Here is a 27,268-nt window from a genome sequence, read left to right as displayed (position 1 = left end):
GCTTTTTCTGGCGGGTGTTACTCTGTGGGTTTTTGAGTCAAGCATAGCAAGTGCTTGCAATTATATTTTAAGGAGAAGCCCTGGGCTGCAGCATAGCTCTTAGTGATCCATCATAAGCATAAGGGAATCAGCTGAAGTTTTGGGTCATGTATGTGTCAATACTCTAATGCCTTTTTTTTGAAAAGTCTTGGAGTCAAAACCTTTATGACATTCTGAAAACATGCTGATTTTATCAGAGTAGCTCAGCATCTATCGCAAAGACTGGACTTTTGCCAGCCAGCTAGCATACTGCCCTGAAAGCCCTTAAATGGGATGAGTTCAACAAGGTCAAATGCCAGGTCCTGCGCTTTGGCCACAACAACCCCCTGCAGTGCTAGAGAGTGACTGCTGGGCACAGAGTGGCTGGAGAGCAGCCAGGCAGAAAGGGACCTGGGGGGACTAATTGACAGGAAGCTCAACATGAGCCAACAGTGTGCCCAGGTGGCCAAGAAGGCCAATGGTATCCTGTCCTGTATCAAAAATAGCGTGGTCAGCAGGACAAGGGCAGTGATCCTTCCCCTGTACTCTGCATTGGTGAGGCCACACCTGGAGTATTGTGTTCAGCTCTGGGCCCCTCACTTCAGGAAAGACATTGAAGTGCTGGAGCGGGTCCAGAGAAGAGCAACAAGACTGGTGAAGGGACTTGAGCATAAGACCTATGGGGAGAGGCTGAGGGAGCTGGGCTTGTTTAGTCTGGGCAAGAGGAGGCTCAGAGCTGAGCTCAGCACTCTCTAGAACTACCTGAAGGGCAGTTCTAGCCAGGTGGGGATTGGGCTCTTCTCCCAGGCATCAGCAATAGGACAAGGGGACATGGGCTTCAACTCTGCCAGGGGAAATTGAGGCTGGAGATTAGAAAGAAATTCTTTAGGGAGAGAGTGGTCAGGCCTTGGAATGGCCTGCCCAGGGAGGTGGTGGACTCACCATCCCTGGAGGTTTTTAAACTGAGATTGGACATGGCACTTAGTGCCATGATCTAGTAAATGGACTGAAGTTGGACCAAGGGTTGGACTTGATGATCTGTGAGGTCTTTTCCAACCCAGTCGATTCTGTGATTCTGTGATTAAATACACCTATATTTGTAGGAGAAGCAAGAAAGAGCATGGTAAGCATACACTTCAGTAATGTGTGGTGTGTGCCTTTGTGTTGCCAGTTAGGATTTGTTTATGCAGTTGGCGATGAGGGATGCAGTTTAAGGTGGTCTGAGTGCTTTTTGTGCACACTCCAGCTTCCTGAGTCAAGGTGCCCAATGACATTTGTGGAAATAGCTGCTGAATGTTTATCTTTTTTTCTTACTACCCCTTCTCTTTGACTGTGGCTGATTCAGTCAGTCATCAGGTCTTAGCAGACCCTGTTAGGAAATTTGGCCGGTTTTAGATTTTAAGTTCATCTTGTCTAGAAAGCTTTGTTTCCTCTGGAAAGGTTTCCTTCTGTGTGTCATAGTACTATCAGTGTTATAACTAAGCAAATAAAGTAACACACTGTAAAAAGAAAAAAAAACCAAACAAACACAAGAGAAAGTAGTGTACATACATAGAGCACTGTGATGACTTTGGCATGACAGTGCCCAGTGCTGAAAAGCTCACCTGAGAGGAATTCAGTGGACAGTCTGCCTGGTTGCTGCAACCCCTGTACACTATACCAGCCATGAGGGTTGCAGGCCCAGCTGTGCCCTCTTAAGTGCTTGTGGCTGTGATATGTGTTGTGAGTGACCATCACATGCAGTTGTGTTTCAGAGCTTCACTGTGTCCTCCAGGGACCGGTAGAGTTGACATAGTTGGAAAGTGATGTAAAGAACAAGAAACGTGACTAGTAATGGCTAAGGTGTGCATTGTTCATATGAGTATCTCTGTTCAGCTCCTCAGGATTTCCAAAACCAAAATCTTGTACCAGGGACATGGCAAGTATCAGACCTACAGGCTCCTTGCATAAAGAAGGTCCTGTAGCCCACAGGACCTCCCAAAAACTGCACCTGGAACAGTATCAGTTAGGAGTGGGCAGTTTTTCAGAGGTGGTCTCCTTCTCTGTTGGGACAGGTGTCCTGCAGAGCAGCAGGAGCTTTACCTTCTGCACAGAGTGAAGCTTGTGCTGCTTTCTGCCTGTGATTTAGAGGGAAACACATGCAAGGACCTTCTGGGTGATTGTGTCTTTGGGTACAACTAGGCTGATTAATTGACATCAGACCTAAAATGTTCTGTGGCTTGAAGGAGCTCTTTTCTTTCTGACAAGACTTTAACTTGAAGAAAAAAGTTTCATTTTCTTATGCTGGTCATGTACTGTTGAAATACAATATTCCTTCCTTGAAGAGGACTTCCTCTGTAGTAGGCTTTTTATGACTATGATAGTTTAACATGTCAGGATGGTCAAATATTACTTTCCTGTAGTCAGGATTACAGAGTCTTGCTCTCTGGTTTGCTACATGTTATCAGAGGCACTTAGGTGCATGTGCATCCTTGTGTTTGGTGCAGTAGTAAACATGCTAGGAAAAAAAAAAGAAAGCAGCATAAATTCTCAAAGCGCAGGGAAATACTAATATTCTTGCTGTAAAACCCACCTTCTACATTTCTGATACGCTTCCGGGATGTGAATAATCACGGAAGAACTTAAGAGTTTTACTTGCCATAGCCCTCAGATGCTCAGGCTTTGGTCTCTGTTGTTGTGCCTTGTGTGTTGTCCTGCTGGATGCAGCGACCAACGCCTGGGCCCAGGCATCTGTTTGTGCAGGGTCAGTTTTACAGTGAAGGAAATGTCACCTTACAAAGTGGACTCTCTGGAAGGTTTTTGCTAGCCACCTCAGGCATATGGTGTGCAGCGGCTGCTACTTGTAATCTTTAGCTGTTACAAAATCTTTTCTTAAGCTTACTTTTTACAAAGTGAAGCTCGTGGTCATATCAATTTATCCCAGCCTGAAATATTTCTTTAGTTGTCTGCCTGTGCTAATTTAATATATTTAATTTTTAGGACACCTCTGCATCTCGCCTGCGCAAATGGCCATGTGGATGTTGTTACACATTTGGTAGAAAGCAAGTGTAAGCTAAATCTTCTTGACAGTGATAACAGATCAGCCCTGATGAAGGTATGTGGAATATGTTATGTGCTTGTAAGTGGGGCTTATTGATTATGCACTAAATGATGTATCTGGCAGGACTCTTTACACAGCCCTATGTAGAAACATGCATATTGTGGTGGATTGGCATGGAATAGGCATATGTTACTGTTAGGGAATAGGCTGCATGAGCTAATCTTAGAAGGTGCTCTTATTTTCCAGCGTTGGCAAGCTGGGGGAATGGTAACAGAGTGAAATGTAAATTCTGGAAGTTTTTCCTTTGTGTGTTGTTCCCAGGCAGTACAGTGCCAGCAAGAAAAATGTGTGGCTATTCTACTAGAACATGGTGCTGAACCAAACCTGCCAGATGCTGATGGCAACACTGCCCTGCATCTGTCTGTCATCTCTCCTAATACAACTGTGGCAGAGCTGCTACTTGATTATGATGCCGATATTGAGGCCCGGAATAAGGTAAATTTTTGTATTTGTTAAGGAAATTCTTTCAAGAAATTGCATTAACATTAATATTTCTCTTCAAGGTTGTGTGTTTTTTTTTTTTTTTTTTTATTTTGAACTTTATTTATTTATCTGTCCTTTCAGGAGGGATTTACTCCACTTGCTCTTGCTATCTCTGAACACCAGGAAGAGATAGTAGAATTTCTCCTTGGGCACGGAGCTAACGTGCATGCTCGAGATCAGCGTGAAAGGTGAGGGGTTAGTCAGAACACTACATGAGTCTCCCTAGTACTCTCTAAGCTGGATTGATGAGAGGCATGAGAATGAGCTCTTAAAGAAAAAAATCGGGGACCCACACGGAAAGAGCTATTTCTGTGTGACTTTTGGAAGCAGGTCTGCACTTGACTGCTGTCATACCTCAGTGGATGCTTTCTGCATTGAGTTTGCAAGAAGGCATTGGCTGTGATGGCCCTTCTGGCAGGAAACATGCCATTAGCTCAGCAGCGTTGCCTCAATTTGAAAAAAACATCTCATGTGCAGCAGCATAAGTGTTGTCTGTGTAAAAAGTTATGAAACTTGTTTATGAAGTTATATTGATAGAGGAAACTAACATTTTAAGGGTTAACCAACCACATAAGAAGGGCTTACTAAAGAACCACCACTTTAAGCCACATAATGAATATCTAGTTTAGAGCTGTATGTAACCAGTTGTGTTAAGAAAAAAACAGAACCTCATCGAATGCCAAGATAAGTTTTACAGCACCAGCTGTAACCTTGAGGAGACAAGATAGCCAAGATTTACAGCAAAAAGGGAGTGCCAGTCTGATTTCGGTCGACTTGGCAGCTTGGGTTCCAGCCAATTCACCATAATGAGCCAATGCTGAAAAGTTCACTGTGACAAAGCTGAGGGAGCCTTCATCCAAAGGCCCCCAAAGACCCCTCCTCAAAATCACCAAGTGACACTGCACAGGTGCAAGAGGGGAGGGTCAAGGAGGAGACTATGGAAATGGTTCTCTGAGACTGATTTTAGAAGAGGCAGGGAAAGGTTACGAATATGTATAGGCATTCCTGGGGTTATTATGAATATGTAATACCTTACTGTATTTAAGCACACTTCTTATTGTTTAAAGGTATGCGTGTTGGGTGGAGCGAATCCCCCACGCACCCAGCGCTATTTTGCTTATGCTCTAATGAACATATCAATGTGTTTAAGGAATACAATTAAGGAATTGGATTAAACGTTGTTTATACATAGAAAAATCGTAAGTTATTTATTTCATGAGCAACTAAAGTAACACACTCTAAAAAATAAAAAACACCCAACCAAACAAACAAAAAAACCCAACCGAAAAAAAACACAAGAGAAAGTAGTGTACATACATAGAGCACTGTGATGACTTTGGCATGACAGTGCCCAGTGCTGAAAAGCTCACCTGAGAGGAATTCAGTGGACAGTCTGCCTGGTTGCTGCAACCCCTGTACACTATACCAGCCATGAGGGTTGCAGGCCCAGCTGTGCCCTCTTAAGTGCTTGTGGCTGTGATATGTGTTGTGAGTGACCATCACATGCAGTTGTGTTTCAGAGCTTCACTGTGTCCTCCAGGGACCGGAAGAGTTGACATAGTTGGAAAGAGATGTAAAGAATAAGAAACGTGACTAGTAATGGCTAAGGCGTGCATTGTTCATATGAGTATCTCTGTTCTGCTCAGGATTTCCAAAACCAAAATCTTGTACCAGGGACATGGCAAGTATCAGACCTACAGGCTCCTTGCATAAAGTAGGTAGGTCCTGTAGCCCACAGGACCTCCCAAAAACTGCACCTGGAACAGTATCAGTTAGGAGCGGGCAGCTTTTCAGAGGTGGTCTAGCAAAGCCTTCAGCCTTACTGAACGAGATGGGCAAAACTTAGCAGGGAGTTGGAAGCACTATAGGCATGATGCCAGCTAGTCATGAATCCTGGGTCGAAGCTAATCGCTAAGAGAGATTTACCTTGTCCGCTGCCTGTCAGAGTGAACTCTAGAGCTTTTCATTGCTTAGCTTGTAGCTGCTGGGTCATGGGCTCAAGTGCTGTTGGAAATGCATGACACCAGCCTGCTGTTTCCCTGTTGTATCCCATTGGGGCGGTTTTGCAGCTGCTCAGGCATCAGCAGTTCTCTTTTACCCCATGGCTGATCAGCATAGGATTGCAGCAGCAGGAGAAGCAGAGTCTGGGCAGGGTCCCCACGGCTGGGTGGCAGAGCAGCTTTGGTGTTACTGGAGGTTTCTTGCAGGTACGTGAAACTGTGATATTCCCTGCCAGCCTGTTCCCTAAAGTGGATCTTCTGTGGAGCTCAGCAGGCCTTGCTGCAAGCAGAGCCATCTCCTTTCCTGTTGGCAGGCTGAGAGGCTTGGTTGAGGAGGGCAGCAACCAGTTGCAGGTTTCCTGAAGGCTTTTCGGTTTGCAGAGCTGATAGTGACTTCTTGAGGTTTGTCATGTTTCATAGTGCTTGCTAGTAGCAGCTTTTCGGTGATGGTGGAATCCTTCATAGCCAGTTATGGTCAGCGCTCCCAGATAATCTTAGTCAGTCATTTCTTCAGATATGGAGGATCCTGTATACTTACATGGGAATTTCTCAAAAAGTGGTGGTAGTCACCATTGAGGGACTCCTCCGTTGATGGTTCTGTCTCTTCCCCATCTGTAGCAAGATATTGCAAGTTCTGTGTTCTGCGTGTTTTTCTTGTCCTCGTCCTTGTTGCCATGGAGGAGGCGCATCAGCTGCACTGTAACGAGAAGTATCTGCATTACAAATTACTGTGTTTCTGCATCACATACCACTGCATTTGTTTACCTCTCCCTTTTCATTCCCACCTAGCCAGTGGGAGAGAGCTGCTGTCCTCTTGCTTCTCAGCAAGGTACCAAAGCAATTGCAATGTTAGTTGGGCATTTCTAAATACAGACAAGGACCTACCCACAGTGTTGCAGTTCAAAACTGGTGCTGCCATCCCCCTCAGTTCTAGAGGAACTGCAGGATTGTTATTGCATCACCTTCAAGGGAGAAAGGTCCTGTGTGTTTTGTGGATTGTCTCCTTCTCTGTTGGGACAGGTGTCCTGCAGAGCAGCAGGAGCTTTACCTTCTGCACAGAGTGAAGCTTGTGCTGCTTTCTGCCTGTGATTTAGAGGGAAACACATGCAAGGACCTTCTGGGTGATTGTGTCTTTGGGTACAACTAGGCTGATTAATTGACATCAGACCTAAAATGTTCTGTGGCTTGAAGGAGCTCTTTTCTTTCTGACAAGACTTTAACTTGAAGAAAAAAGTTTCATTTTCTTATGCTGGTCATGTACTGTTGAAATACAATATTCCTTCCTTGAAGAGGACTTCCTCTGTAGTAGGCTTTTTATGACTATGATAGTTTAACATGTCAGGATGGTCAAATATTACTTTCCTGTAGTCAGGATTACAGAGTCTTGCTCTCTGGTTTGCTACATGTTATCAGAGGCACTTAGGTGCATGTGCATCCTTGTGTTTGGTGCAGTAGTAAACATGCTAGGAAAAAAAAAAGAAAGCAGCATAAATTCTCAAAGCGCAGGGAAATACTAATATTCTTGCTGTAAAACCCACCTTCTACATTTCTGATACGCTTCCGGGATGTGAATAATCACGGAAGAACTTAAGAGTTTTACTTGCCATAGCCCTCAGATGCTCAGGCTTTGGTCTCTGTTGTTGTGCCTTGTGTGTTGTCCTGCTGGATGCAGCGACCAACGCCTGGGCCCAGGCATCTGTTTGTGCAGGGTCAGTTTTACAGTGAAGGAAATGTCACCTTACAAAGTGGACTCTCTGGAAGGTTTTTGCTAGCCACCTCAGGCATATGGTGTGCAGCGGCTGCTACTTGTAATCTTTAGCTGTTACAAAATCTTTTCTTAAGCTTACTTTTTACAAAGTGAAGCTCGTGGTCATATCAATTTATCCCAGCCTGAAATATTTCTTTAGTTGTCTGCCTGTGCTAATTTAATATATTTAATTTTTAGGACACCTCTGCATCTCGCCTGCGCAAATGGCCATGTGGATGTTGTTACACATTTGGTAGAAAGCAAGTGTAAGCTAAATCTTCTTGACAGTGATAACAGATCAGCCCTGATGAAGGTATGTGGAATATGTTATGTGCTTGTAAGTGGGGCTTATTGATTATGCACTAAATGATGTATCTGGCAGGACTCTTTACACAGCCCTATGTAGAAACATGCATATTGTGGTGGATTGGCATGGAATAGGCATATGTTACTGTTAGGGAATAGGCTGCATGAGCTAATCTTAGAAGGTGCTCTTATTTTCCAGCGTTGGCAAGCTGGGGGAATGGTAACAGAGTGAAATGTAAATTCTGGAAGTTTTTCCTTTGTGTGTTGTTCCCAGGCAGTACAGTGCCAGCAAGAAAAATGTGTGGCTATTCTACTAGAACATGGTGCTGAACCAAACCTGCCAGATGCTGATGGCAACACTGCCCTGCATCTGTCTGTCATCTCTCCTAATACAACTGTGGCAGAGCTGCTACTTGATTATGATGCCGATATTGAGGCCCGGAATAAGGTAAATTTTTGTATTTGTTAAGGAAATTCTTTCAAGAAATTGCATTAACATTAATATTTCTCTTCAAGGTTGTGTGTTTTTTTTTTTTTTTTTTTATTTTGAACTTTATTTATTTATCTGTCCTTTCAGGAGGGATTTACTCCACTTGCTCTTGCTATCTCTGAACACCAGGAAGAGATAGTAGAATTTCTCCTTGGGCACGGAGCTAACGTGCATGCTCGAGATCAGCGTGAAAGGTGAGGGGTTAGTCAGAACACTACATGAGTCTCCCTAGTACTCTCTAAGCTGGATTGATGAGAGGCATGAGAATGAGCTCTTAAAGAAAAAAATCGGGGACCCACACGGAAAGAGCTATTTCTGTGTGACTTTTGGAAGCAGGTCTGCACTTGACTGCTGTCATACCTCAGTGGATGCTTTCTGCATTGAGTTTGCAAGAAGGCATTGGCTGTGATGGCCCTTCTGGCAGGAAACATGCCATTAGCTCAGCAGCGTTGCCTCAGTTTGAAAAAAACATCTCCTGTGCAGCAGCACAGTGTTGTCTATGTGGAAGCTCTGTGTGAAGATTGAACTTCTGTTTTGACTTCCTCTCCCGTTTTGCTGTTGTTTTTAATACTTAATGAAAAACACTTTTTCTTTTGTTCATTTTGAAGTAATTGGACAATACTGTTTTTTGAGAGCAAATAGGAATAAAAATAATTACAGTGTCTGTGTGAAAGGATCTGTTTTTTTATCATATTTTGGATGTTTCAGAACACCACTTATGATTGCTGCTTCTGATGGGGAGCTTAATTTGGTCAAGGTGCTTCTTCGGTATGGTGCTGATGTTTCCCATACAGACCCTCATGAATGGACAGCTGAAGATTATGCTGTTATTCATGGATATTCTAGGTAATTTTTTAACTTTTTCTAATGATAAAGTTGTCAGTTATCAGCGTGGCTTTGGAACATCTTTGGTAACAGCTCAAAGGTTTAATGGTGTGTTGAGACCCGTCTAGATGCTGTGCTCAGTGGCATCTTCCAATACGTATCGTTCCTGTGTCTAGTGTTAATTTGGAAGTTGAGGAAAATTTCCGCCCAGAATTCTCTCTTAGATTTCAAGTTTTGTTGCAAAGCTCCCATTTGACCAATAAAAGCTCTAAAAAGTGTCTGTATCTTACTGTTATCCAGTGGTGGAACTTGGCAAACTGAAATGCATGTAAACCCTCTCTCCAGACCAGCACTACTCTCCAGACCACTTCCATTACAATGCCCACGAACTACCAGCCTTTTATTTTAGAGGAGGTCTAACTGATAGCCCTTTTGTTAAAATGTTAAGCAGTTTTAATCCTGTCTGCATAGCTTTGTTCATGTGGGTGTTCCTTCTCTAAGGTGGTTATGTGTGCTCAAAAACCAGGCTGAAAAAATGTACCAAGCAGGAGTTAATAACTTTGTTGGGATGAATATCCGTCTCTAGAATTAATATGACTGTAAGAAATATTGAAGTATGTAATAGTCATGCCATAAGTTCTGTGTGTATTACCCTGAGCAAATACATACAAGTATATTAATTCATATGGCTATGAATGTGCACAGGATGGATAATAAATGGTTGCTAACTATTCTGTTAGATGGTATAAGCAAGTATATGGTTATTTTTGCCAATATATTTCCTTTCTTTCTCTCTACAGTCTTAGTGAACTACTGGCACAACACGCAGACTCAGAAAACACAGCAGAAGCTTCTGCAGGTGCTGCACCAGGCCTCCCAGTACTTAGCATTCCTCCCTGGGCAGGAACTGCTGGCATTATGTTGGGTGCACCTGCTGTGGACAGAGGTAGGATCCTTAATCATGGAGGAGCTCAGGAGGAAAATCACTATGGCCTTTTCTTTAGGTGTTTTGTATGTTAACACTTGTTGTGTTCACCATTGACTTCAGTGGAGGTGTCAGAGAGAGTAGGACAAGAAGTTTTGTGAATGCACTTACTTGTTGCTAGTTGGAGATGCTTCTCGTCAGACTGTGAATGGGATTTTTGTGTTACGTGTTCACTTACAGCTTGTTCCCTTCCGCCTGTCAGATTGCCCATCTCTAGATTGTTTTTCTAGAGAAAGAGAGAAGTGGGACAGGGAAGAAACTAGGCGGGAGTGGTTTTGTTTTTCAGATGTGTACTTTTACCTGTAGATGGCCATTCAGATTGTGAAAATCCAATCGTAAAAGCAGTAGGTTCATCCTGAGTAGTTCTTCATCTTTCTGTAGTTAGGAAGTAACAGATGAGTTAACAGGAAGATATGGCCTGTTGATTTCCACGGAGTTTGTGTGTCTTTGTGTTGACTTTGTTAACAACAACAATGCACTGTGTATACTGTATCTTCTTGGACATCGTTTGATTTACAATGAAAATAATGGGTTTCTTTCACTTGCAGTAATTTTATGAAATAAACTTAAAAAAATCTGTATTACCTCATGATCCAGAAAAAAATCAGCTAAATTGACCTGTGATAAAAAATAATTAACTCTTTCAGTGAGTTTTTAAAATCCAGTCTATGCTTATGAGCATAACTGTAGAGGAATCTTAGAAAATTAATATTTTCATGTAAACAAAATTGTTTGTCTTGAACTTTATAACTCAGGCCCTACAGTGGGAGGTTTTATTCTTTCTGTTTTTTTAAGGGTGTTATATCAGAACTATGTGGCAAATGGGGATATTTTTCCTCATTGACTTTTCCAAGATATGAGAATATGGGAATTTAATTTAGAGCAGTTGCTTTGATCTAGTTGGAGATCTGTGAAGTTTCTTCATAGACTGAAGGAAGATTTTCATTGTGTGGTGCTTTTTTTGTGGGTGGTGGTGGTGTTGGTGTTGTTTTAAGAGCTTGGTACAGGTAGTTTAATCAGCAAAATATTGCTTTCAGGCAAACAGCACTCTCTGTTACTGCTTCCTGTGAATGTAGATAATTGCTGTGATACCACATTGTAGTGGCTGATAGGCCTGAGTTATTCTTCAAGTCATATTTTAAAATAATACTATTGGGTGATTCTGAAACTGACATACCCTCAGTGAAAATAATTTGCCCCATTCCTTGAAAATGATCATACTACTAATACAAGTCCCCAATATTATGGGAAGTCTTTACTTCTTATGTTCATTTGAAGAGGCATAATAAATGCGAAGAGAATGTTATGCAAGTTAAGGACCTGGAAGGAGAAAGTGTGTGCTGTTCTCAGTCTGCTTCTAGTAAGGCTTGGTTTTCTTCTGAGTAGCATGGATCCTTTTGACCTTGTGCTCAGTCTCTTGGAAGATGACCTCAGCATGTTGAGAGACATGAGTAGCATATAGAGGACACTCATTGGCGTTAATTCTGCAGTGTCTGGCTTGCACCTGCAAAGCACATGTCCTGCATCATGATAGTCCCTTTGATAAGCTGCATAACAGGCTTTGAAGCCTGTGTTAGTGGAGAAGCTGGGATGATCTTGACCGACCAGAGAAACACCCACTTCAGAATTACTTTATTTTGCTCTTCTCTATTGTTTTCCTGGCATCTTCAGTGTTGTCCTTATCCCTTTTGCTGGTTTTGTACTTGTCAAACATTCTTCAAAATATTCTCCTCTAATGAGCAAGTCAGCATATTTAAGAAGTTGGCACAAGCTTATTTGATTGTTTACTTCTTGTCAGAACATGAACCTTTCTATTAATCACAGGCGAGTTTGCAAAAACCTCCAAATGAATGGCTTCCAGCCCTAGCATATTGAATGACAGACCTTTTGGATTTGAAGTTGGAATTTCTTTGGCAAAAATAACAATTCTGCAACTTTTCTAAAGGCAAGGATTCAGATTTCCTGTGTGTCTGCAGTGGCAGCTTGTTTTAGCTGCTGCACTGCCTATTAGCATATTGTTCCTTCAGTGTTTCCCTGAGTCCCTTCAGACACTGTTGGTTTTTAATCGTAGAGCTCTTGGAAAATAAGTGAGTGCTTCAGTGTGATTTACATCTCCTGAGGTCAGGAAAAGTTGTCCTGTATCACTTTTGAAGAAAACCAAGAAATGGAGATGGGATGAGAAACCATCTTGAGGTCTTCAAGTGTATGTTTTTTGGTAGGAATCCTTTTGCCACATCCGTTACATGTATTTAGAGTAAAATCAATATCAGCAGGACTCCCTTCTGCTCTGAGACAAATGTTTCCTTACCACAGAGAAATTTGGTGTCAGGTAGCTGCAATAACAGAACCTCACTATTAAAATAAAAAATTTTACTAAATAGGATGGGCGGAGCAGGTGGTTGGTGATTTATATTCTAAAACTTCTGCCGCACAATACACAGACATGCACAGGCACAGAAACACGCATGCGTGACACTCACAACAGTCAACGCACCTGTTTTGGTCCCCTTGTGGCCTGTCCTACAGTGCTGAGGGAACAGGGCATTCATTCAGACTGCTTGTCATGTCTGCATTCTGGTTGGTGGCGTAGGCTGCTGCATGTCAGCAGTTTAGCATGGTCACATCAATGTAAGCAGGACTCTCTTGTCTTCACACTGATGTAGGAGGGGCCTATGTATCAGGCACCAACTGACACAGCTTTTAAGGTGAGCTGGTTTAAGGCAACATGTTTCTGGGCTGCTTTTTGAGTGAGGGATAACAAGCATGCTAAAACTGTAACTTGAATGATTGTAGATAACATAATGGCTGGAAGTTGTGTAGTGGTGGAGCCAAGATTTCCTTCAAAATGTCTGGATAGCGTATGTCCAAAGTTTAGTTGTTGGCACTTAGGGATTTTGGGATGCTTAGAGGGAGTGGGTTTGAGTGTGCTGTATGTATAAAGCACTCTACAAATATGAAGGAATTGCGTTTGCAGTCTATGCTAGATGAGAACTAGTCAAGTTAGCAGTACATTTCTGGTAATCTGTTGCAGTATTTCAAAATGTTGGAATGTAGGTATTTTACATGGAGCTAGTAAATTAAGTTACACTGTTTGACACTGTCCCTTGAGAGTAGAGTTCTGCCGTTTGTGATTGTTTTCATTTCTAGCACCTAAAACTGTAGAGTAGGCTTGTAGTTGCAGTACATTCTCCCATTGCTGTAGCTTTGTTGATGTGCTGCTTATGTTTTCCAAATTTCTGGGAATTGAACTTTATTCTGATGTCACTGTTTCGTCTGTCCTTTTCATGCCTTTTCCTAAATGGATATAACAATGCAACAATCTCCTAACTACACATCAAGAACAGGAAAATCAAGGAAAGGTATTCTGTACAGTAGCATTTCAAATATGAAACACGTTGTATTATGTACAAATACATCTATGATGTTTTCTATCCTGGAGGACCCTATTTTGATGGGTTTGCTTTTATAAATCAGATTTGCGAGCAGTCTTTGGGCACTTTTTGTTTGTTTGCATGTTTTGCATGAGTCATTTGTTATTGAATCGTTTGCTTTGTGTCATCAGTGACAGTATTTTTTTTTTAAATATGTTCTTTGATTGCTCCAAAATGGAAATAGACTTCAGTTAAAGGGGAAACAAGTAATCCCCAGAGACAGCTTTTCTAGATCCTGTTTCTGTGGTAGGGCATCAAGGTCTGTCTGAAAGCATGCTCATGAACTTCCTCTGTTGCCTTCTAACAGGCAATGTGACCTGGTTTCGATCATTGCTTAAAGTTACTGTACGTTGAAAGCCGAAGTTCAGATAACTTCCTTAGCTGATTTGATTAATTATAACTGTACTAATCAAAAATATATCTGAAGTATTGTGTCAAGAGTTTGTAACTGGCTGTTCCTCCCTATCCCCCCAGTTCTAAGAGGCATGTTTTCATTCAGCTTGGGACGTTAGCAGGTAGATTAGACTGTGAGCACTGGGTTTACAGGAAGCTGCAGAATGTAAAAATAATTACTCTTTTAAAATATTATGTGTTTGTAGTAGGAAACATTAAAAATCGGAGACTATGTTAGTATTTTAGCTAGTTCAGCTTGCACTGGAAGTTTCAGCCTCTAGGTTTTGTCTGTGTGACGCGTCTACACTGAACATGTCTACTGTATTTCATGGTCTGAAAGCCTTGTTCAGGTCAGGAGATGTACTCATCAAAGTTCCCACATAAACCCTGTCTTTCGGACAGACGCAATTTGCATGCTCGTTTGTGGTTTACTGGTAGTAGAAGAGATGTCTTCCAGCATGGTATGCCTTTGTTTTCTTTTGCCTTCAATGGCTTTGCCCAACACCTCAGTTTGGTTGTCAGCATGTGACTTCATGGGAGGTCACCTGTCTCCATCTCCTGTTTATAAACAACTTCATTTTGTTATGATAGTTAACAAGAATTAGTTATTGAGAACTTGAGGAGTGCTGAAATAGCTGCTCTGTGGAGGTTATATTTGTTTGGTTTTCCCTTCCGTCTTGGGACTTGAAGAGCCCTTTTGTTTCATCTTAGTTGTTGATAGTTGAGATGTTAGCACTCTTCAGGCTGGATTCCTTGAGTGCAGATTTCATTAGGACATCAGCGATGTGCTAGAGGGCACTCTCATTGAGTTTGCAGATGGCCCCAAACTGGGGGGATCATTCTATACGCTCCAGGGCAGCGCTGCCATTCAGAGGGACCTTGGCGAGCTGGAGAAAAGGACTGTCAGGCATGTCTTACAAAATTCAGCAAAGACAAATGCCAAGTCCTGCACACAGAGAGGAACAACCTCTTGCTACAAAACATGTTGGGACTGCCTGGCTGGAGAGCTGCTTTGCTGAGAAGGACCAGAGGGTCTTGGCAGGGAGTGAGCTGAGCGTGAGCCAGCAGAGTGCCCTGGCGACTGAGAAGCTCGACAGTGTCCCGGGCTGTATTAAGAGCAGCATAGCCAAGAAACTGAGAAAAGTGATTGTCCATCCTCTTTGGCAACTCACTGGAGTGTGTCCAGCTCCCTGGGTACAATTTTGAGCCCCCAGTGCAAGAGGGACTGGTCTTTCAACAGTGAGCAAATTCAGTGGAGGGCCATCCAGTTTGTCTAGGGCCGGAGTACATGCCCTGTGAGCAGAGGCTGAGGAAACTGGGCTTGTTCAGCCTAGAGAAGAACTGACTTTGAAGGGGACCTAGCTGCAGCTTCCAGTACATATGAGGCGAAGACAAAGCCGCGTTCTTCCCAGTGGTGCATGACAGGAGGTGGAGACACCAGAGGCATAAACGCAAACAAGAGAGTGTCTAACTGAATGTGAGAAGCTGCACTGTGATAAGCACAGTCAAACAGCGAGGCTGTACAGTCTCCTTCCTTGGAGGTGTTCAAGATTGGTCTGGATAAAGCCTTAAACAACCTTATCTGACCTCTTCACTAAGCCTGTCTTGAAGAGGTGTTGGCTAAGAGACTTCCTGAAGTCCCTTCTGACCTGATTTGTCCTATGATCCTATATCCAAGTTGCCTTCATACCGCTGACAAAAGCTTGGTGTGTAGCATAGAATGCCCTGGTTATTATGCCCCTTTTGTCTGTTGAATGCCCTTTTCTGTGCAGCATAGAGAACTGCTGGTGATTCTTCTACCTGAGGATAAGCTTGAGATCTTAACTGTACTTTGTGTTTTTTTTCTTTACATTTTCAGATTAATCTGTAACTGGGTAGAGCATTAGGTAGTGTAGCATGTAGCATAATGTTATACATGTTACATAGAGTAGTAAAATCTCTGCATGTGATGTGTTCTCATGTGTAATATGAGTACTTCAGAGGTTCATGTACTTAGTATTTTGCTAAACCACCAGCATTATGTTAACTGTTAACTAACATAGCGTATTCCTACTATGCTTATTTTTTTTAGTTTAGAGGTGTTTCTTAAACTTGTAGGACATAAGAATCCAAAGGAGAGAGAACTCTGGTATTTTTGTTGTCTTTTTTAATTCAGTATGGTTTGAAAAATAAGTCGCTTTGGAAATAGATTCATTCATGTTGTCTTGTGTTGAATTGACTGCCCAAAGTTTCATTCTCTTATGACCTTTAGAGTTGTCCATGTGAGATATTTATATGTATTGGTTAATTTTTTGCATGCCAAATCTAATTTCAACATGTCAATGAATTTTTACACAGCAATAGATGACTCTTCCCAAGGAGACTCAATAAGGTGAGACTTTGAAAATACCTAGCACGTACCTGAGGAATCATTTGAGAGACACAGCACTCATTTTGCTTTGCTTTTTAAGAAGCTCTGAGAAAGAGGAGGGTGATGACAGTTGGCATACCTCTGAGGAAGAAGAACTCGATTTTACCCCCAAGGTACGGTGCCTTTACAGGAAAAATGTTCTGCAAAAATAAGTGATTTGAAGGCAAGTTTTCTCTGGGATTGACAGAAGCTGCAGTTCCAGCCAATATTCTTTTCTCCTTAGAAGCAGCCTCTGGCCTGCCAGTCTCTCTTCTGCTGTGAGTTTTTCCCTAAAAGACCTGTAACTGTGGCCAAGCATGCAGTAGATTTGTGGTTTGGGGCAAAAGAGCAATAGGTGACGGGATAAACAACCACATGGTTTTATTTACTCTTGTTCATTTGAGTCAGATTTGCAGACCCTGCAAGTTGATAAGTTACTATGCTAACCTATTCTGTTCTTCTCCAAACATTGTTATTATTTCCTGTAAATTTGCTGACAGAATCCTAACTGCTCAGAAAAAGGGCATTTATTTACCAAGATCTACTGAAATCCTTCATCACCTAGTTCTCCTTTCCTCCTCGTCAGGTTCCTCAAGAGCACTCAATAGATGAGTTATTCAAATGGGTCATCTTTTTTCTGCTATGAGATGGCATTCCATGCTTGCATGTAATCTCACACTGCATGTTTTCCCTCTCTTTTGAATGCTTCGGTAGTATTCTTTCTGTCAGCTACAAGCTCTCATAGCTGTTTTTACTGAAGTTCTGAATGGTTTTCAACTTCTGCAGTGATGTCCGGAGCATCTAATCTGTTGCACTGGGACTCTGCAGTGGTGAGGAACCTGAGTGTACTAGTTGAACCCTCTCTGTGATGGTAGAGATACAAGCATGTTTAGTTTGAAATATGGTTTAATTTTCTTGCACTGATTTAAATAGAAATGATGCATTTTTCTGGCATGATTTTTAAATTTAGGGATATTTTAGTAAGTGTACTTGCAGGTACTAATTTATGCATTCAGTCTAGGGATCTTAACAGTTACTTGTGTTATGTGTATTTGCAAGCAAGCATCCTGAAACTGCAATCGTAAATACAGCTGACTTTTACAAATATTAAAACCAGACGTTTAGAACTCTTATGCATCTCAACATAGTTTCGGAAACAATTTGCAAAAGATGTCTGTGCGGTGTTTTGGGGTGAAATACTTACTGAATTGCATATGTGAGAAGTGTTTGCATAGTTAGAACTATAGGATGGAGCAAGCACCTGAGCACTATCAAAAGGACAAGCCGATTGTATTTATTGTTCAAGATTTGATGTGAACAAAGGATTTGTTTTTGTTACCGTTTTAAAAAAATTGGTTTGCTTAAATAAATCTTTATTTACAGAAGCCGCAGAAGCCAAACTTGACACTGTTAATGAAAGCTTCCCAGAAGTTCAGGAAAAAGAGTAAGCTATTTGGAAAAGATTGTATGATATCCTGATATATAAAAGTAGACTTGATAAGTAGGGTTTTGGTTTTTGTGGGTGGTTTTTTGGTTTTTTTTTTCTTTTTTTCTGTTTACATAACTCCTTTTGTTCACATGCATTTTTCCTTTTCTTATGCTTTAAGACGATGGTGATGATTCTAGAATTGAAAGTCCTAAGTCACCAAAGAAAAACCTCAAAGAAGAACAGGAGGAGGAAGATCAGGAAGATGAAGAAACTCAGTCTAAAGACATACAGGTGGAGAAGCAGGGAAAGAAAACAAAACCTAAAGGGGAAATTAATCAGAAATTGAAGTATTTTAGTAATGCTAAGTATGAAGGGGAAGCTTGGTGTGGAACTGGAGATGTCTGTGATGATGATCATAAAATAAGTAAAGAACTTGATGAAAAGGTGGAGGAATCTGTTGATACTCCTGTGTTTTTATAGCTGGGTGTTATGAAAAGGTGCGAGAAAATGTAACTTCTATGTCTCCAAAGATAATGAATAATGAAGTATCTTGCAAGTCAGTGCCAAAACAAGCTGTCTTTCAAAATCTAAATAATTTGCAAGATACACAAGAAAGCCAGAATAGGAAAAGCATGATTCAGGAGAAGTTTCACAGAAATGCAGCAAAAAGCCCAAAGCTTGAAAGCCAAAGACCAAACTCTGTTGTTCTTGAATGTGTGGATGATGAAGATACTGAGGAAGCCCTGAAGCAAGAAAGGGAAAACTTGTGCTTAAATAGCAGTCAAGAAAATTTAAGAGCAGCATTTCACTCAAGCACCAAAGTAAGCATATAGGGATGATCCAATGACAACATTATTTTCTAAGGGTGATACAGGTAAGAAACAAATAGTAAACTGGATTTCTCTTAATACTTATTCTTCACGTATATCCATCTTTCGATCATCCTTTTTGGTATTAGAAAATGTCTCACTGCTAGCCAAATCAGTTTCTTAGGTATAAGAATAATATCAGGCAACATTTTCCATATTTTTTTATATTGGTTGCAGTGGTTTTGCAGTAAAAAGAATAGGCGGTAGACTGTTTCTGGAATCAATTGAATTTTTCTCAGGGGCTTTGCAGAACTGGAGGTGAGACTTAGAACATTAGGCATTGCTTTCTACTCATGTAGATTCCCATGGAAAAACTGAAAGTCTTGTAAAACAAAGCTCAACAAAGTTTCCCTGTTGTCTTACACAAGAAAAGTATTTTTCAAGTTGTCGATGGATGGCAAAAAAGGTGCTTGTTTCGGCTCTTTCCAGCTGCTTTGATCCATTTCTTTTAGGGAGAATCACCTGAATGGGAAGAAAAGGAGGAGGAGCAGGAAAAAGAAGACACAGGTGAAAAGCTACAAACTGCAATTCTTGAGGGAGTGAAGAATTCTATTTGTAATGATAACCATCAAGTCCACAATGCTTCAAAAGAAAATGCTGGTGAGAGAAATGAATTAGTAAATACTAGTCCCAGTTATTCCTCTCTAAATGTTAATGCACACTAAATGAAAGAAAATGGTGATTGACCTCTAAGACAGCAAATGTTTCCCTTGCCTGTGAATGCTAGTGGGCATTGGCAGAGAAGGAAAGCAGCTTTTGTTCCTTTTCATTAATTCTTGAAGAACTGCAATTATGATTTTGGATTCCCAGTAATGCTATACGAAGCAAGTAGCATTCTTGCTTGCATTGCTCTGTTGTCCCTGAAGTAATCTGAACACAACACACACGTGATAAAAAAATGGAGGACTAAGAGTGTCTTGGGTGTGACAGTAGTATTCCCCTTACTGGCCCATATTGTTGGATTGAAAAGCTGAGATTGTTCTTAGCTGAAGGCTAGGAGAGATTTGAGTTAAGCTGAGAGCTGTTTGTTCTAGTGCCTAATCTTCTACAGTTTTAAAATGTAGAGGGTCTCTCCAGTGCCACAGCTGTGTGTGCTTGAAAGCATTACCAGCTTCTTCAGAGTTGAGCACTTTGGTCCTTACCTCAGGTCTCAGAGTAGGAGCAGAAGGCATCTTTTGGATGCAGGGCTTGACCGACGGGGAAAAGCAGAGTGAACTAAAACCACTCAGTGTCTCACTTGTTACCTCATTTATAGGTGCCCTGCCAGCCGAGGGAGCAGAGGAAGATAATGATTCTCCCTGGGATTCCGAGGTACTGTCTGTGGAAGACTCAGGGGTCCCCACAGAAGGGGTGCATGGAGGGGAGGGGTAAGATCCAGAAGCACTTGAGAGCTTGCTGTTGCCTTGAGCCCTAACGCTGATAAGGCTCGTTTCTTCTACTGCTTCTACTCCACGTTTGTAACCAGGGCCTGGCAGGATTGTTGCTTTTTCACCATGCAGCCCTGTTCTGCTGACCTGGTCAGCGATTTTCCTTAGGGTATAACCTAGATGGTTAGCTGCTTCTGATTGGATCCCCTCTAGCTTTTGTAGGTGTGCTCCAGCCCTTTTTGTAAGCTCTGCCTTGCTAGTCTTCATTCAATCCAAATTGGCCTTGTGACTGGGAGTATCGATGTATTCCCTCACCATGCAGGATACGTGCCTAAGAAACATAAGCACAAACTTGAATGTCAGGTACTAGTTCAGTACAGAAGTTGGATCACCACAGACCTGCAGCTATTGGTTCGCAACCCACATCTTGAGTTGCCATGTTAGTTTTCCTTTCTGGCTGTCCAGTTTCTCAGTGTGACAGAACAGTTTAGATGAGTTGTAAGGTTTTTGCCTAAGACCTGAAAACACACACAACTGTTGTGATTTTCCAGTATAGTACATCTTGGTGTGTCCTTTCCTGGGGTCTTATAAAAGGTTTTTGTACCTCTTATATACTTGATACCATGCTGTGCAAGTTGGCTTTTTGCGTAGAAATGAGTTGAAAATGCATTTGTACCAATTGTCATGCATATGTTTTAGATTATAGAGTCGAATTGTGAAGGTCTGAGGGAAGTATCGTCCGGTGTGTTTCTCCCAGCTGCAGACAGACAAGGAATATACTCCAAGATTGTCTCCGAGGAATGCAACAACGGTAACTTCCTGGGGGACTAGATGTTTGTCTGTAGGCATTTATAGACTAAAGTGAACTTTTATGAGTGTCTGTCTTAGCAATGCTGTTCCGATGTGGGTGCATGCTATAGCAATGAAGTGCTTACTTTTTGAATTAACACCAGTAATCATAGCGCTTGCTGGCCCCTTTGTAAAGGAAGTTGTCTTGTTTGCATTCTGTGTGTTCTTTGGACGTGTTTGTAATTTTTTGGATTCAGGTTCTTGTTGCATGATGATGAAAGTGTATGTGTTTTAGGACTGACCTGCCTGAACACTTAAACGTTACTGGATGCTAACGCATCAGAAGAAAGCTGTGATCTGGCTAAACATTTTTACCCCCAGCTTAATTTTTGATAGCTTTCTGTTTCGCTTTGCCTAGGAGCTAAAATGGGACCGAAAGTTCAGGTTTTGTTGCTAAGGGTTTCTGCCTGTGTTTTGTGATACTGTCTCCCTAGCATCTTGAGCATAGGATGGCAGGGAAGTTTTGCTCTTGGGGTAGAACTCTTTCCAGAAGAACTTCTCCTTTACCAGGTGGTTTGTCGATCCTGCTTCTAGGATAGGTACAATAGGACAACTGAAGAAGCTAATCCAGTTTGAGTTTAGTAAGCTAGAAGCAAAACTTGACAAGCTCCTGGGAGCTTCTAAATGGACTTGTTGAGTAGTTGTCATGGAAGTCTGCTTTGTGTGATTCCACTAAGGCAAATTTCAAATCCCTGTGGGAAGGGGGTGAAAGGTCATTATGGTGATCTTTCTAAGGTTTTCCATAGTGCTAGACCACCAAGTGAAGTGAAATGAAATACTGTTTGCTTTTAATTTTTTTTTTTTTTTTTTTTTTGATCCAAAAGTTTTGCTGTGGAGCCGTTCTTAGTAACACTTCACAGACTCATTTCATGCGAGGACTCAAACTCAAAGAATTAAGCAGAGGATTTGAGAAACATAGGTGGGCCAGTAGATTGTGTGGGTTTGGAAATGATTTAATGCTGGACAACATTTAAGGAAAAAAAGTATTTGGAACTATACTACAAATGCAGATGACAACCAAACAACATTTGTTTGTTTCCTTGCAAGCTAAACCAGAACAATTTGATGAGAACTAGCTCGATTTTCTTTTTTCTTTTTTTTTCCTTTTGCTGAATGACACGTGTGAGGTTTCTGTGTCTGCAGCCATGCTTGCCGTGTCCCATCAATGGAAAGGAAAATACTCCTTCACACAAAGCACTTGCAGAATTGCAGTCGGAGCGCTGCTGCGCTGTTTTGTGATCATTCGCTATAGCAGACCGGATTTGGCTTTTGAAAGAATCCTTTTAGAAAACAGGATTCAGCTCCTCAAAAGGACTAAGTATTTTGATTTTGTTCGTTCAACAAGCCCGACCTTATTGCTTCACATGAATTGTCCTAGTTTTGTGATTATTGTTTTTTAAATCCAAGGTGCGTGATGGGAAGTGTGTGGTGTCCATTTCTGGTATAGTCATCCAAATGCTATACGATGAGGCAAACTGAATGTTAGGTATCATACTCTTGATGAAAGAATGCTTTCAACTAATACTTAGCTGTAAACCTGGTGATGTTGAATGGAGGAAAAGAGACCTTCAATTAAATAAAATCACTTTTTTCAAAACCTTTTTTTTTTTAACCTCCAGGCTTTTCAGAGAAACCCAGCAATTCCCAGGTAAGTATTTGTTCATGTCAGATGGGCTACTTGTTGTCCTCATTGAATAGTATGTGGTTACTTTGAAATTGGCCTATTGTCATTGGATTGTGTCTTTTCTAGCTGAAGACTCCAGAATCAGCTTTGGAAATGAAGGAAACCTCTCCTAAAAAAAGGCAGCAGGAATCAGGTAACGTTTAGTTCATGTGGTTCTGCGTTTAGCTTCATAATCTTTCTGGAGAGGAGTATTTAATAAAGCATCTGATGTATTTGTTTTGCAGATCTGTTGGAGGAATTAGGTTTAGGAGATGCAGATGATATTGAAGGTATTCATAGCAGTCTCTGTAGTGTTTTGGGTTTTTTTATGGCCAGACACATTGTACTGGCATGTTTTTTTCCTAATACTAAATTAATGGTTCTAGCAAGGTGTTCTGGGAAAAGAAGGTCTACTGAAATACGCCTCTATGCATGTGTGTGCTCCTCCTCTGGTCTGCCATTCAACACTGCAAATACCCTTCCATGATGTGGGCTTCCTCCTCTATACCTGCTGTCATCTCCCCTTTGCAGGGGAGTCCTGAAGTTTGCTTTCCTTCCAGTTTCTCAAAAAAACCCTTCCTGATATTTGCGGTTCCCCGAGCATGTGCCGTAGCTGATTCCGGGCTAGGGATCTGCAATTTAAGCTGTCCAGGTGCTGCAGGTGAGACAGAAAGGATCGTTCTTGGGCTCATCCGGTAGCTGTACGTAGCAGGAATGATTGCTTCCCTGGCTTTTCTCTACCTGTCTGGCAGTTGCTTTGGAACGTGTAGCAAATACATTCCTTTGAGGCTGGAAACTGCCCAGCAGGTTCAGAGGCAGGGGAAGGAAGCGGGGAAGAGAGACAAGGTGGGAGGAAATGACAGTGTCAGCGTGTGGCCAGGAATTCTCTGTCTTTGGAAACAAGGATAAAAGTGACACAGCTAGTTGGTCCACTATAAATTGGAGGGAGGATATATGACTTCAGTGGTTTTTTAGTTTCCTTGTTTTAACGTTTATTGATTTCCATATCTACTATTGAGATGAGTTTTTAAGAGTTGCTACATTCAGCTATTGAAAATAGAAATGAGAGAGAGGTGAACAGATCTGTCAGCAAGTACTTGAACTTGTAACTTTGAAGTATAGAATACAAATGGTTCCAAGCACCTTGGCATCCTCGCTTTAGGGGGATAAAAAAAGTACCGTGTTTCTTTTGGCAATAATAGAGATTAAACTTCTCCCTAGGAAAAATCTCTCTCTCTCCTCTTGCTCTTCCAGTCCTCCTCTCCACCACCTCTTCCTCTCGCTCTTCTCGTCTCTCTCATGTCTTTGCAGTGGGTAAGCAAGAGCAGGTCCTCTTGTGCCCTTTATTTTGTGGTGATAGCGTTTTTATAAGATGCATAGAGGCTTCTTAAAAGTTGTTCAAGCATGAGTGCTGGTTTTGTCTGTATTACACAATAATGTGAGATGTAGCCCCATAGCGGATCATTACGTTATATATACGTTTGTATAATATTACAAACACAGAACAACCACCTTTTCGTAGCTCCTTTGGTGTCAGCTACTTTTCTGGTGTGTCTTTATTCATTTGTGCCATGTTAGTGTTTCCCCAGGTGTTATCGTGAAGATCAAGTGTTAAGAAGTACATGTGACAATTTCCTTCCAACTTTTATGGTTGGCTTTTGGTTTAAGCAATTTAGATTGCTTCAGCAAAGCATCACAGTTCCTGCGGCACAAATCTGTATGACTCTAAAAGGCCTGAATGCCATCCTTCACAAGTTTATTTCATAAATCTGGAAAAAAGGTGCAGTATCTTGCACAACTGAGTGTTCAATGAGAGATTAGATTTCCCGATCTATTTACTTTGTTACTACTCATCAGAACTTATTGAAATGTATTTTTGGGTCAATAGTGTTGAGTCAGCTTGGATCGGTAGTGTTGTTCCTATCTTTTCTGTATAGAAGAGTAGCTGCTTTGCACTGTAATCTGCACAAAATCACTATGGAAGACAATTGATGAGGAGGGAAATCTCAGAGGAGAGAGGAGTGGTAAAGGCTACTTGGAGAGAGCACTAGAAGTCACATGAGTGAATCCTGAGTCAGTTTTACCTAATGGAGTAGCTTAAAAGAGCCAAATGAAGATAGTCGCATCTGGCCAGGAACCCACTGAGACTGAACCTTTTGTTTGTCTGGTAGAGAAGAGATTTGGATGTTAATCCCCTAAGATAGAAACAACTTTTGTGTGTTTGGCGTGTGTTGGAGCTGTGAGCCCATACTCTGTGTTTCAGTGGCAATGCTGAGGTGTTGAGCGTCTGGGAAGGTGCAGGGTAACACCCCTCTGTCCAGGAAGAGCTTTCTTGGTGGCGCTACAAAACGCGCGTTGTTGCTTCATGATTTTAGTGTGAGGATGTTTTGGACAGTGTTTCTACATTAGCTGCTGTGCAGCGGAAAGTAGTAGTAAGTGCCAAATTCTGGAGCTGTAGGCTGGAGAGCAGGTGACCTAAACTCTGTATCTCACCGGACTGCAGCATGCAGGAGTGTCTTCCTGAATTGGGCTGGGTGTTGCTTGTAGCTGTGTCAGCTGTTGTGCATATCCATCTTCTGCTGGAAAGGAGGCAAGAGGAGGTGGCAGTGAAAAGGAAATACCATGATGTGACCAGGCGTGAAGAAACACTCACTTCTTAGGTTGTCCTTAGCAAGAGAAGCACTGCGCATCTTTTGGATGCAGGGCTTGACCGACGGGGAAAAGCAGAGTGAACTAAAACCACTCAGTGTCTCACTTGTTACCTCATTTATAGGTGCCCTGCCAGCCGAGGGAGCAGAGGAAGATAATGATTCTCCCTGGGATTCCGAGGTACTGTCTGTGGAAGACTCAGGGGTCCCCACAGAAGGGGTGCATGGAGGGGAGGGGTAAGATCCAGAAGCACTTGAGAGCTTGCTGTTGCCTTGAGCCCTAACGCTGATAAGGCTCGTTTCTTCTACTGCTTCTACTCCACGTTTGTAACCAGGGCCTGGCAGGATTGTTGCTTTTTCACCATGCAGCCCTGTTCTGCTGACCTGGTCAGCGATTTTCCTTAGGGTATAACCTAGATGGTTAGCTGCTTCTGATTGGATCCCCTCTAGCTTTTGTAGGTGTGCTCCAGCCCTTTTTGTAAGCTCTGCCTTGCTAGTCTTCATTCAATCCAAATTGGCCTTGTGACTGGGAGTATCGATGTATTCCCTCACCATGCAGGATACGTGCCTAAGAAACATAAGCACAAACTTGAATGTCAGGTACTAGTTCAGTACAGAAGTTGGATCACCACAGACCTGCAGCTATTGGTTCGCAACCCACATCTTGAGTTGCCATGTTAGTTTTCCTTTCTGGCTGTCCAGTTTCTCAGTGTGACAGAACAGTTTAGATGAGTTGTAAGGTTTTTGCCTAAGACCTGAAAACACACACAACTGTTGTGATTTTCCAGTATAGTACATCTTGGTGTGTCCTTTCCTGGGGTCTTATAAAAGGTTTTTGTACCTCTTATATACTTGATACCATGCTGTGCAAGTTGGCTTTTTGCGTAGAAATGAGTTGAAAATGCATTTGTACCAATTGTCATGCATATGTTTTAGATTATAGAGTCGAATTGTGAAGGTCTGAGGGAAGTATCGTCCGGTGTGTTTCTCCCAGCTGCAGACAGACAAGGAATATACTCCAAGATTGTCTCCGAGGCATGCAACAACGGTAACTTCCTGGGGGACTAGATGTTTGTCTGTAGGCATTTATAGACTAAAGTGAACTTTTATGAGTGTCTGTCTTAGCAATGCTGTTCCGATGTGGGTGCATGCTATAGCAATGAAGTGCTTACTTTTTGAATTAACACCAGTAATCATAGCGCTTGCTGGCCCCTTTGTAAAGGAAGTTGTCTTGTTTGCATTCTGTGTGTTCTTTGGACGTGTTTGTAATTTTTTGGATTCAGGTTCTTGTTGCATGATGATGAAAGTGTATGTGTTTTAGGACTGACCTGCCTGAACACTTAAACGTTACTGGATGCTAACGCATCAGAAGAAAGCTGTGATCTGGCTAAACATTTTTACCCCCAGCTTAATTTTTGATAGCTTTCTGTTTCGCTTTGCCTAGGAGCTAAAATGGGACCGAAAGTTCAGGTTTTGTTGCTAAGGGTTTCTGCCTGTGTTTTGTGATACTGTCTCCCTAGCATCTTGAGCATAGGATGGCAGGGAAGTTTTGCTCTTGGGGTAGAACTCTTTCCAGAAGAACTTCTCCTTTACCAGGTGGTTTGTCGATCCTGCTTCTAGGATAGGTACAATAGGACAACTGAAGAAGCTAATCCAGTTTGAGTTTAGTAAGCTAGAAGCAAAACTTGACAAGCTCCTGGGAGCTTCTAAATGGACTTGTTGAGTAGTTGTCATGGAAGTCTGCTTTGTGTGATTCCACTAAGGCAAATTTCAAATCCCTGTGGGAAGGGGGTGAAAGGTCATTATGGTGATCTTTCTAAGGTTTTCCATAGTGCTAGACCACCAAGTGAAGTGAAATGAAATACTGTTTGCTTTTAATTTTTTTTTTTTTTTTGATCCAAAAGTTTTGCTGTGGAGCCGTTCTTAGTAACACTTCACAGACTCATTTCATGCGAGGACTCAAACTCAAAGAATTAAGCAGAGGATTTGAGAAACATAGGTGGGCCAGTAGATTGTGTGGGTTTGGAAATGATTTAATGCTGGACAACATTTAAGGAAAAAAAGTATTTGGAACTATACTACAAATGCAGATGACAACCAAACAACATTTGTTTGTTTCCTTGCAAGCTAAACCAGAACAATTTGATGAGAACTAGCTCGATTTTCTTTTTTCTTTTTTTTTTCCTTTTGCTGAATGACACGTGTGAGGTTTCTGTGTCTGCAGCCATGCTTGCCGTGTCCCATCAATGGAAAGGAAAATACTCCTTCACACAAAG

The 27,268-nt window shown here is 41.8% G+C and overlaps 1 protein-coding gene and 1 long non-coding RNA gene across 2 annotated transcripts in view; both read left to right on the top strand.

Moving 5' to 3' along the window:
* Positions 1 to 27,268, top strand: part of LOC309452816 (uncharacterized protein) — a 48,863-nt gene that overhangs the window by 885 nt on the left and 20,710 nt on the right. The window contains 11 exon segments of the mRNA XM_082077491.1: positions 7,547 to 7,661; positions 7,929 to 8,102; positions 8,232 to 8,338; positions 8,853 to 8,990; positions 9,770 to 9,915; positions 13,260 to 13,313; positions 16,116 to 16,149; positions 16,229 to 16,301; positions 17,551 to 17,611; positions 18,077 to 18,417; positions 18,918 to 19,065. Of these exon segments, the coding sequence (XP_081933617.1) occupies positions 7,547 to 7,661; positions 7,929 to 8,102; positions 8,232 to 8,338; positions 8,853 to 8,990; positions 9,770 to 9,915; positions 13,260 to 13,313; positions 16,116 to 16,149; positions 16,229 to 16,301; positions 17,551 to 17,611; positions 18,077 to 18,417; positions 18,918 to 19,065 (1,391 nt within the window).
* Positions 20,540 to 22,469, top strand: LOC309452815. The gene is made up of 3 exons (XR_014186632.1): positions 20,540 to 20,643; positions 22,301 to 22,329; positions 22,432 to 22,469. It is a non-coding gene; the product is annotated as an uncharacterized lncRNA (long non-coding RNA).

This window comes from Streptopelia decaocto (genome assembly GCF_964273445.1).
Source record: "Streptopelia decaocto genome assembly, contig: HAP1_SCAFFOLD_300, whole genome shotgun sequence".
Classification (NCBI taxonomy): Eukaryota; Metazoa; Chordata; class Aves; order Columbiformes; family Columbidae; genus Streptopelia; species Streptopelia decaocto.
The sequence above is the reverse complement of the archived record's forward strand: the minus strand, read 5'-3'. Positions and strand labels throughout refer to the sequence as shown.